A 13,140-nucleotide genomic window follows, 5' to 3' on the forward strand; every position below is an offset into this window, starting at 1 on the left:
ATGAATTAAAATATATATATATATATATATATATAACAATATGAACAAAATAAATTAATTTTTGTCAATTTTAAATTAATACTTTTTAAAAATGAAGCATATTACTATTAGAATGTGTAGAAGCTTTGGGATTTAAAAAAATAAAAAAATTAAAAATAAAAAAATAAAAAATAAAAGGCTCATAAGAAAATATATTATATATATTGAATATATTATGTATATTATATATATTATATATAATTATAATATGTTATATATGTACGTGTGCATATAATAAGGAATTATAATTATTTTAATATATACATAATAATATGTATTAAAAAATATATATATTTATATATATATATTTGTGTGTGATTTGTTTGTATTATATATATTTTGTAATTTTTATACGTATTGCTCGCATAAGGATATTAAAGATATAAGATATTGAGATAATAGAGTATGACATATAAATGTAAATAATTTGTAATTATATATATATATATATATATATATATATATATATTTATATTTATTTATTTATTTATTTACAAAGTGATAAATCCTTATTTTTACAGGTAGCTTATGCATCTTTGTTATGTCGATGAGCTTGATCCTTATGATTATATGGTATTATAATAAGAATATGATGTTTTGAGATGAATGAACTAATAATATATTAAGAATAAATTATTATATTTATATAAATATCAATGTAATTACAAAAAATAAAAGATGCTGAGAATATGTATGATGTGATTTGTTTTATTTGTTTGTATCTGTGGTTATTGTTTATAGTAATCGGAAATAATATCTTCTTATTATGTGCAGGAGAAATTTTAAAAAAAGTGGAATGTGAAGGTATTTTAATTTACGACGATATAATAAATATATCCAAAAAAAATAAAGAGGAATATTTAGAAGGAAAAAAAAAAAAAAGTAGAGATATATTTCCTATACCATATTTTATTATATACAAAAATGTGAATAAAAATGTATTTTCTTCAAATGAACATTATAATGGTTTATCTGTTTTTATGAAGCATAATATAAATAGAAGAGAAAAAATTGAAGAAGAAAAACTAAATGTATTAAATAATTTTTTATATAAAATATATAATACAGAGAAATATGGAAAAGAAATAAATAAATATATAAAGAATAATATACAGAATGATATTAATGTGTATATATCTTTTTTAAAAAAGAATAAGAAAGCATTATTTTTAAAATCGAGTTTGTTAGAAAGTCTTTATAAAAATTGTAAATCTATACATTTAAAAGACAACCATTATGTAATAAATAAAAATTGTTTATCTCATAAATATATTTTGTTTAATTGGATAGATGAAGATGTTTTTTTCAATAAATGGAATGATAATATGAAAAGATATGATAATTCTTCTTCGATATATAAATGTCCAATATTATCATTTATTCATATAGCTAAAATAGATTTGATAAAGGCTTCTTTTCCATATTTTTTAAAATACTTTTTTCTTGATGTTTTAAAAAAAAAAAATGAAAAGGCATATAATTTATTCCTTTTTTTTATGAACAATAAAATTATAAAGCATGTAGTAATAAACATGTTTGTAGACAAAAGGATGGAAAAGGATAAAGATAAATATAAAGAAAAAGATAAAGAAAAAGATAAAGATAAATATAAAGATAAAGAAAAAGATAAAGATAAATATAAAGATAAAGAAAAAGATAAAGATAAATATAAAGATAAATATAAAGATAAAGATAAATATAAAGATAAAGATAAAGTAAAAGATGAGGAACATAAAACATATAATTTTAAGAACCATTATTATAATAAATATATATTTAATATATCTTTTAATATATATATAAAGAATTACAAAACTTTGGATATGTTATCTCATTTTTTCAATAAATTTGTTTGTTACCATAAAAAAAATAATATATTTCTTATGAATAATAATAGTAATAGTAATATATATATTTATTTAAAAAATAAAAATCAAATTGTTTATCATAAAAATCATATATATAATTATGGTATAGAAAAAAATTTGTATTTTATTCCATATATTTTTTTAAGTTTATATGAAGAAGAGGAAGAAAAGAAAAAACCGGTGAATAGATTTTTATTTTTTAATTACAGAGTAGAAAACTTATTAAATATGGTTGAGATATTTCAAATAGGGATGCATGGAGAAAAAGATTACTTTTTATATAAGGGTGATGATAAGAATATGGATGTAAATATAAACATGATGAGTTTTATATTAACGAGAGAGGAAATATCACCTCATGAAAATAATGAGAAAAAATATAAAAGTGATGACAATAATAATATTGAAAGGGAAGATATATATATGTTTAAAAATATAAAGAAAATTAAAGAAACAAAAGAATCATATAAAAATAATAGTTTAAATAAAAATATAAAAAGTAATATTATAATAGATAGAATAGACATTAATATGAAGAAAAAGGATTCATCTTTTTTAAAATGTAAAATGATTATTAGAGATTTATATGGTAATAATATATTTATAGATAGAGAGAAAAAAATAAATAATAATATACATTGTCCTTTTTTAAATATAGAAAATTATAAAGAAGATTCTTCTCACTTTATGACAACATATGTGCATGACATAATATTTGAAGACAAAAATAAAATAAATACAACTAAAGGGAAAAATATTAATACTTTATATAATAACACTATATATAATAATAATAATATTATTAAATATCTTATCAATAATGATAAGAACAACAAAATAGAAGATATAAAAATTTATTCATATGATTATATCAACATAAATTATAATACATTATTACAAAATAGATATGTGGTTCCATGTTTAAAAAAAAAAAAAAAAAAAAATTATAATAATGTTAATATATATAAATATAATTATTATAATAATATATATAATAAGGATATGTTATGTACAGAATATGATATATATGAATTGTCTGATGGGAAAATTTATTTAAATTGTAGTGAGCAAAATGATAAAAATAAAAATAAAAATATAATCAATAATAATAATAATAATATATGGAATAATATAAATGATAAGGATAAAGAAGATATAAAAATATATGCTGATAAAAAAAATGTTTATATACATAAAAATTATGATAATGATATGTTAAGTATATATACATATGATTTTTATTTATATCTAAATGAAATATCTTTTCCTTCTTTTTTTTTTCAAGAACAAACACAATTTCATTCTGAACATATATGCAATGAAACCTTTTTAAATATACAAGAAAATACTTACTATCATAATTCATATAATACTATCTATGATCTTAAACTTGTCAATAATTTTATTTATATACCCAATACAAATATAACAGAAGCAAATAATTATATATTCAATATATATAATGTTTATAATAAAAATAAAATATTACATAATGTTTTAAAAGTTAATTATATGGAAAAAATAAATTATCCTATTTATTATGATTTATATTATAATACAACAGATTTTTATGTTAATACCACTTATATATATTCAATACCACGAGGGACTCATAATATAAATTACATCTTCTATATAACTACTTCTACTATATTTATTTTAATTTTTATAACTTTTTATATCATCTATAATTTTTAAACTTATCAAATTATAAATAAAACGTGTACCCACAAAAATATATATATATATATATATATATATATAAATGTGTAAATATATATGGGGACATATACATAAATAAATGTTTAAAGTGCTTTAATTTTTTTTTATTTAAACTTTGAACACACACACATATATATATATATATATTTTATTTGTTGAGACGATAAATTAAAAAGGCTTTATGAGTACTATTTTTAAATATTAAATGTTTGTGTATATAAGGGCCCACAAAATGAAAATTCATAAAAAAAAAAAAAAAAAAAAGAGCACATATTATAAATATATATATATATATATATATATATATATAATATAATCATTTTATGCATATTCATTCTTAAAAATTATATATTTTTATTTTTTTATTTTTATTTTTTATTTTTTTTCTCTTTGAGATAATAAAACAATAAAAGCATATACATATATATATATTTATTTAATTATTTATTTATACGTGTAAAATTCAAAACATACATTATTCCTACGATGTGACAAAAAAAAAAATGATTGGAAATAAAATAACGAACACTCTGTTTTTTTCTAAAAAAAAATGTTTTTATTTTATAAAATGTATCAAGAGACGTTATAAGATATTATTTGTAAATGAAAAACGAAATAATAATTTTTTACATATGATGAAAACGTCGAATACATATAATATGTCAAAGAAAAAAATTGTTTTATTTAATATAGATGAGAATAATTTAAATATCAGAAAAAGAATTAATAAGTTACTTACAAGTAGTATAATATTATCTTCTATATCTATATGTTTAATAGAGTTTAATATATTATCTAATGTATATGGTTTTATAATATGTTTTGTATTAATATTATATATTATTATGAATTATACGTTTTATAATTCTTTAATATTAAGAGCTGTGTTAGATTATCATAACAAGACTTTATTATTATATCCATTCATGTTAATAAAAAGAAAAGATGTTTTAAAACAAATTATTATTTCGCTTCATGATATTAAAAAAATTAAAAAAATTAATAATTATATAAAAGTTTATATAAAACCAAAAAATATACAAGAAAAGCAAATCAAATATTGGTCATTTCTAAATATGTTACCATATTATTTCCCTCGATATACTTTTTCAAAGAATAATATAATATCTAAAAATAAATATGAAGATATATTATATCCTTATGATTTTAATAATTTAAATATAGCAGTGTTTGATAAAAAAAATACAAACCCTTCGAATATCACACCTATGAACATACAAAAAAATGACCAAGGATTCCCTTTAAATGTTAAGGAGGAGAATAAGTTATTGTCACTTTTAAAATTATAACATTTTTTTTATGAACCTTTCTGCGATCAAAATTTTTATGGGCACATGGATGCAACAAAATGTATTACAAAAGAGTAAAAATAATATATACATATATATATATATATATATATTTATATTTATATATTTTTTCATGTATTGAAAGTGGGGGGTACCATATTTGAGGTTTGTTATACGTTTGGATAAAGATATCACACATATGCATATAAACACACACACACACATATATATATATATATATATTTATATGTGTATTTTTTTTTTTTTTTTTTTTTTTTATGCTATAAAATATATGAACACATAAACACATTAAAAAATTAAAAAAAAAAAAAAAATTGTGTGGTCCACTTGATAATATTTATGAGGACTACATTTTATTTATAAATCATATGTTCATCATTTTAATACGTTTAGATATATTAAGCTTTGTAGGATGTGGTTTTCTGTCTGATATTTTAGATAATCTTACATAGTACAGATTAAAATCTAATCTTGATGCTAATAATCTTAGAGAGGATATTTTATCTCTGTTTGTATTTTTAGAATACATATATAAGAATTTATTTTCACCTAATAATAAACAAATAAATTTATAAATATAATTTCTATAATATTTCAATAACATTTTAATATCTTTAATTGTACTTTCTCCTATAATTTTATAATTAATATAATAATTAATATAATCAATATAATTATCATGATTTTGATATGGATCATCATTGATATTATTTTCATCGTTTTGTTCATTTGTTATCTCTTCCATATCTATATCTTTTCTTTCTTGTATAAGTTTTTTAATTTCATTATAATTCTCACATATTAAAGAAACTAATGAACTTGTAATATTTATGAATCTTGTTATAATATCTAATATTTTATTTAAACACTTATGTGATTCATTTTCTATATTTGGTTGTATAATATAATCTTCATTATTATTTTTATTATATTTATTTGTTCCTCTTTCTTCATATTTATTGTCATCACCATTATCATCACCACCATTACCATCTTGATGGTGGTGTTTTCTTCTTATCCTGTGTTTTTGCTCCTTTGAATTTTTATATATATTTAAATTATGATTACTCATATAATATTCTTCCATATCCATGTATTCATTATCTTGTGTATTTGTATAAGAAGAAGAATAATCATTATATAAATAATTATCTTCTTCTTCATCTGTATTTGCAACATAATAATTATTATTATAATTATTATGATTGTTACGATCGTGTTTCCTTCTTGCTGATAATATAAGGTCATGATAATTTCCTAAGAATAAATCATATTGTATTTGTGTAATATAATTATAATGTGCTTTTATTAATTGATCTAAATTATTACATAAGAAAATTTTTTTTTGAAATGCACGCCAATTAGTATCTATAACATCATAATAAAAATAAGATAATATATTTTGAATAAAATGAAACATTTCATTTCTTATAGTATTACAAAAATTAAATAGAGAATTATAATAAATGATATTTATTATTTTAAATAAGTGTGTAAATAAATACCACATATTAGATAATTCACATTGTATTTTTTTTAATTTTATTAATAAAATATTTATACTTTTATATATATTTTTTATTTTCTTAGTAAATATTATATCTAATGGTTTCTCTACTAAAAAATCAAAAACTAAGACATCCCAACCAGTATCTCCTCTTTTCATATTAAATTTATCAAGTGTCAATTTATTTATTATATTTGAATCCTGAGTAAATAATGAAGAAGATTTTATACATAAATCTAATTTACTATTAAGATAATGTCTTTTTAATTCTTCTGCATTCATATATAAATCATTTTTCATATTCTCAAATAATGTTTCAAATAAATCACCATCAACTAATAAAAGGAAATGACGAAATGCTTGGAATGTTTCATATAAATTATAATTATTTAATAATACATTTATCAAATTCTTATTTTTACTCTCAGATACTTTATTAATATAATCATCTATATTTTCTATATACATATTAATATCATTAATAGAAAATACATCGATCATATTATCATCATCATAATCTTCATCTTCTATATATCCATTGTTATATTCTGAATATTTATTTTTATTATTATGGCGTGAATAATATAACGAATCGTTCTTATAATAATTATTATTATAATTATTATTATAATTATTATTATAATTAATATTATAATTAATATTATAATTATTATTATTCCTATCCATTTTTTTTTTTTTTACCCCTCTTTGACCATCTTCATACATGTCATCATTTTTATAATCATTCATTTCGTCATTTTTATCCATACCCCTTTTCACTTTTATATCATTAAAATAATCAACCTGTTTATTAGCTTTCTTTTTAATATAATCATTTTTTTGTTCTTCCTCTTCCTCTTCATTTTCATCTTCATCTTCTTTTTCATGACTTAATAAAACCTTTTTGTTATACATTATTGATTTTATTTTTGACATAGAAGATATATATTTATTTCTATTATTATTATATATATATTTACCATTCATATAATTATTCATCATATCTTTATTTATAATACTATTAAGCAAATACACACTTTTCCCTGTCATCAAAATTTTTTTTGCTATACTAAAACTAAGAAATAAAGGTATTTTATTCACATTCAAATAAAATTTATTCAACCATATTTCTTCTGAATTCACAATCTTATTAGCTGCTATAAATGTCTCATTATATTTATCTTTTAATTCTCCATATTCTATCCAATGCTTTAATATTTCATTTATTGGCTTTATACACCTTTGTAAAATCTTTTTATATATTTTTTGCTCCTCATAATCATATGTTTGTGATTTCGAATATAAATATGATAAAAAGGTACAACCAGTATTTCGCAAGGACTCATCTATCACACCTACCAACACTCTTAATATCTTATAAGATTCTTGTAACAATAAATATAATTTCTTTATTCCTATATATACCGTGTTTTTATGTATATGCTCATTAATATCACTCTCTATATACGATAATAATTTGTAATACTCATTTATATATTCACGTATTACCTGATATAATGCATCTATTACTAAACTTCCCTTTTTAGATAACATACAAACTTCTTTCTTATATTTACTTATTCGATGTTTGGAACTTTTACTTTTTTTATTTTCATAATTTAATAGCTTTCCATTTTTTACATGACTGTTCATGTGAATTTCATTTACATTATCGTGTGTGTTAATGTGAATATCATTTATATTACCTTGCCTGTTCATGTGAATATCATTTATATTACCTTGCCTGTTCATGTGAATATCATTTACATTACCTTGCGTGTTCATATCATCTACATTATTTTTCTTCTTGATATAAAAATCATTAGCATTTCTTCCGTTGTGTACATCATAAAACGATTTGTCTTCTACTTTGTTATGATTTGTATTATGTTGGATATAATTTTCATTGTGTAATTTAAATTTGAGTTGCTGAAGATTATTTGATGTATTGTTTGTATATTGATTCTTATGACCATTTGGATCATTTATTAAATCACCATAGTGAGAATTTTTATCACACTGATTATAATCATAATGATAATCATCAGCATCGCTAGAGAAGCTATCATTGTCGTCGTAAATGCTTACTTTTCCTCTATGATTAACATTTGAATATGTTATAAAAGTTTTTATTTTTTTGAATAGCATACCTACGCTACCAATATTATGTATTAAATGTTGCATGCCTAAGCTAACTTTTCTATTAGGTACACAAAATATTTTTTCATTTTTATTATATTTGATGAATTCTCCGTCTATGCCTTGTAATGGATATATAAGATCTCTTAGAAGGAAATTTTCTTCGACATCTAAAGTATGAAATTTATTATTTAAAATAATATTTGCAAATAAGCTTTTATTTACTAAATTATTTTTATGAAGAATGATACTATTATTTTTATTATTATTATTATTATTTATATTATTATTATTATTATCATTTTTATTGATTAATTTACATTGTTTCTTATTTTCTTCGTATTCATTTTGATTAATTGGATTAAAATTATGTACTGAATTATTATAATGTCCATAATCCTTTTTATGAAAATCATTTGTATCTTCATTAATATTATGATTATTTAAATTATAATTGTTATGTGTATTTTTTGGGACATGAAACATATTAGTTGTGTGTTCTTTTATCGCATAATTTTTTTCATTTATGTTTCTCGTCATATTTAGAGAAGAATTTTCTTCAGTGTGTAAATTATTTGCATATGTCTTATCATTGTAAATAATATTATGAACTTGTTTATTATTATCATTTATATTTTTACTTGTTACAAAATTATTATTATGATGAATGTTTAAATTATTTGTATTTTTATTAGGCATTTCTGATATCCTAGGAGGGTATTTATCATCATATTCTTTTAACATTAATAATATATATAAAACATATTTATATTTTTTATTATTGTTGTCTAGTTTTTTTAACATGTATCGTATTTTATTTAATGTTATACTACTATTCTTTAAACATAGATATTCAATTTCTTGTTTTATATTTTTTTCATTTTCATTATATTCTAAAACATTAAAATTTAAAAGTGAAGATAATATATTATTTAATTTATATATTAAATGCGTAACTAAGGCTTTCTGATTTTTTTCATCGTCACATAAATTATTATAGCGACCATCTTTTAAAGCGGCAATTTTTTTTGCTATAAAAAAAAAATATTTGGCAAATTCACTTATATATTTAATATTTTCTTTCCTCTTATTTATTTCATCTATATTATTATTATTATTATTATTATTATATATTTCATCAGAATCTTTTGAATAATTCCTTGACTCTTCATTTATGCCAATTTTGTTATTTCCATAATTCTCTTTGTAAATATAAGTATGCCCGTTTGTATTGCTCGTATTGCTAAAATTTATATTATTCATCTTATTGTCATTATTATTATGATATATATATAATATACATATTATATATATATTAATACTTTTTTCTTTGTTTTATAAAATGGATGAATTATAAAATAATAAAAAAATAAAATAATAAAATAAAAAAATAAAAAAATAAAAAAACTATGATGTAATCATTACATTTACAAAAAGGATAATAAATAAATTTATTACTTCAATATTATGCATTTCGTTATATTTTATTTTTATAAAATTTAAAAAATAAAATTGTATAATACATATATATATATATATATATATATATATTTATATTTTTAATACACATTGGCACATATATATAATATATATATATGTTATTTATTTATTTATTTATTTATTTATTTATTTATTTAATTTTTATTATTTACAAAGTTGGTCTTATTGATATATATTTAGTTTTACATTATTTAAAAAAAAAGAAAAAGCAAATGAACCTTTTTGACTTTTTATTTTTTAAATTGGTCTTTGGAAATTTTATTATTCCAATGTTATATTATAAAATTAAAAAAATAAATAATTTATTTTTTTTTTTAACTGAACATGTGTGAATATATTTTATGTATGAATCAATATATATATTCAATAAGAGAGAAAAATATTTACACATATATATATACATATATATTATATGCATTTATTATATATATTGCGCGTATTTTTTTGTGATTACTTTTTATTTTTAAAGGCACACACATTTTTACTTTTAATATAAGTACAGATACTTTTTAGTGTATAGCATGAATTATTCATTTATAAATATAAAAAATAAAACATCCACATAAATATAAATAAATAAATAAATATACATATATATATATATATATATATATTAAACAATTTATATGAAAATATATTATTATAAATCTTAAAGGCTTAATATTATCACAAAAATAGTGAAATTTATGAATATATAAATAATGTCGTTAAATAATAATCACCTACAAGATCATTTTTATTGTTTTAAGGATATGCATATCCACAAAAAAAAAAAAGAAAAAAATAACATTAAGCAATATTATAATGTATAAATATATATTATATATAATGTTTACATTATTTTGTTTTTATTTATTTATTAATTTTTTGTTTGGGTTGATTATGTGAGCTATCTTTCAAATATGAATTAAAAAAAATTCATAACTTGAAAAAATATTGTGTAGGTTACTAGAAATAAAGTTACAAATGAGTAAGGAAATGAGCTTATAACAATATATAAATATTTTTTATAATTGTAATTATTTGTCGTTAAACATTTTATAAGTTCAAATAACAGCAAAAAATATAATATATAAAATATAAATAATTATGCACATATATATATATATATATATATATATATATATATAGTTAATATACCAAAAATTGTAATATAAAAAATGCATATATAATTAAAAGTTATATATCATTAAATAAAGATATACACATATAAATATATATATATATATATATATATATATATATGTTTATTTTTTCATAATTAGTGTGAGGAGCCTTTAATATCTGAGCCAATAAGTCTTTTGTCTAAGATCAATGTATTGGGGCATGCCATGTAAAGCACCAATAGCTGCTACGGCTATATCTCTATCATGCAAATATTTCCATGCAACTCTTTTAACTTCTTCTGTATCTATTTCATTTAATCTTAATATAAATTCAGCTAATGAAATTTTTCGTCCATATACGAGTAGTTGTCTTGAAACTTCTTCTGCTAATGTAGAAGAGGATTCAAACATGCTAATAAGTTGTGTTTTTAAATGAATTTTGGCTAGTTCCACTTCTTCATCAGTAATACTATAACTTAGTGAGGTGACACCAAACATGAGTTCACCTAATGCATGTTCTACAGCTATTTCATCACATTGAACATAGAATCCAAAAAGACCAGTATGATTATAACAAGTATTAAAAGATGTAAAATAGTCAGCACATCCTACAGTCATTTTATTACAAATATTATTAACAGTTCGATTAGCAGATAATTTTCCAGGTAACACTCCTTCTTCATTTTTTTTATAAGTTCCAATAATACATTGCATTAACATAAATGTTATAGAATCTGGAGAATTCCAAGGAACTCCTTCAAAAGCAACTGCAACATGTGCATTTGGACCTGAATCATCATCTCTAATAATAATTTCAGAACCACAAAAAAATGGTTTTTCATTTAAATTATTAAAAATTGAATTATTTTTTTGTTCTTGTGTTTTTAAATGATTAAAATTTTGTTCAGCTAATTTAACAATTTCTTCATGTTTTACATCACCAACTGCACATAAAACCATTCTATCTGATGTATAATTCTTTTCTATATAATTTATAATATCTTTTCTTTTCATATTTTTAATATTTTCTTCAGGTCCTAAAATTGTATATCCTAATGGATGGTCTCTAAAAGCAGTCATATGTAATTTATCAAATATAACTTCATCTTTACATTTTTCTACTTCTTCCATTTCTCTTAATATTACATGCTTTTCTAATTCTATTAAATTATCATCAAAAATACTATTACTAAGTATATCACTCAATAATTCTATACACCATTTAATATCAGTTTTAAAACATTTACAATAATATCCTGTTTGTTCTCTAGCAGTATAAGCATTTAAATGTGCTCCCATATTTTCAATTTCTTTTTCTAATTGAATTCGATTCCTTTTTTTAGTACCTTTAAATATCATATGTTCTAAAAAATGAGCAACACCATTATTTTGTCTATTCTCATATTTACTACCACTACTAATCCATAAACCAATCGTAGGAATTTCACAATTTGTATGCACAGTTGCTACTTTTAATTTATTAGATAATTCGCTTACTCTTGTTATAGGCTGATTTATTATTTCTTGAGGTAAACTCGAAGTACTATATTTTGAGCGACATCCAAACAAATTACTCCTATTCTTACTAATGCATGACACGACATTTATAAATTTTCTCTTCCACATGGTTAATTGTGCATTTATTCAAGCATATAACTTATATGAAAATTAACCAATAAATATAAATAAATAAATAAAAATATATATATATATATATATATATATATATATATATGTATTATTTTATGTTGATATATTTTTTCCTATTTAATAGAAAAAAGAAAAAAAAAAAAAAAAATTACAATATTACATTCAAATATGTATATATATATATATATATATATATTTATTTATTCATATATCAAGAAATACATATCATCCATGTTAATCACATGAACTCTTTTTTTTTTTTTTTTTTTTTTTTTTTT

The 13,140-nt window shown here is 19.0% G+C and overlaps 4 protein-coding genes across 4 annotated transcripts; 2 read left to right on the top strand and 2 right to left on the bottom strand.

Moving 5' to 3' along the window:
• Positions 1 to 728: 728 nt before the first annotated feature.
• PGSY75_0933300 (hypothetical protein) lies at positions 729 to 3,605 on the top strand (the record flags this gene model as incomplete). Its single annotated transcript, XM_018785737.1, has 1 exon — positions 729 to 3,605. The coding sequence occupies one exon, from the start codon at positions 729 to 731 to the stop codon at positions 3,603 to 3,605; it is 2,877 nt and encodes a 958-aa protein (XP_018642078.1).
• A 527-nt stretch (positions 3,606 to 4,132) lies between these two features.
• Positions 4,133 to 4,939, top strand: PGSY75_0933400 (hypothetical protein; the record flags this gene model as incomplete). Its single annotated transcript, XM_018785738.1, has 1 exon — positions 4,133 to 4,939. The coding sequence occupies one exon, from the start codon at positions 4,133 to 4,135 to the stop codon at positions 4,937 to 4,939; it is 807 nt and encodes a 268-aa protein (XP_018642079.1).
• Positions 4,940 to 5,324: 385 nt separating this feature from the next.
• PGSY75_0933500 (putative gamma-tubulin complex component) lies at positions 5,325 to 9,869 on the bottom strand (the record flags this gene model as incomplete). The annotated part of the gene is made up of 1 exon (XM_018785739.1): positions 5,325 to 9,869. One exon carries the CDS (start codon positions 9,867 to 9,869, stop codon positions 5,325 to 5,327), a length of 4,545 nt encoding a protein of 1,514 aa, XP_018642080.1.
• A 1,514-nt stretch (positions 9,870 to 11,383) lies between these two features.
• PGSY75_0933600 (putative mitochondrial-processing peptidase subunit beta) lies at positions 11,384 to 12,838 on the bottom strand (the record flags this gene model as incomplete). The annotated part of the gene is made up of 1 exon (XM_018785740.1): positions 11,384 to 12,838. The coding sequence occupies one exon, from the start codon at positions 12,836 to 12,838 to the stop codon at positions 11,384 to 11,386; it is 1,455 nt and encodes a 484-aa protein (XP_018642081.1).
• Positions 12,839 to 13,140: the final 302 nt, after the last annotated feature.

Source organism: Plasmodium gaboni, chromosome 9 (genome assembly GCF_001602025.1).
Source record: "Plasmodium gaboni strain SY75 chromosome 9, whole genome shotgun sequence".
NCBI classification, from domain to species: Eukaryota; Apicomplexa; class Aconoidasida; order Haemosporida; family Plasmodiidae; genus Plasmodium; species Plasmodium gaboni.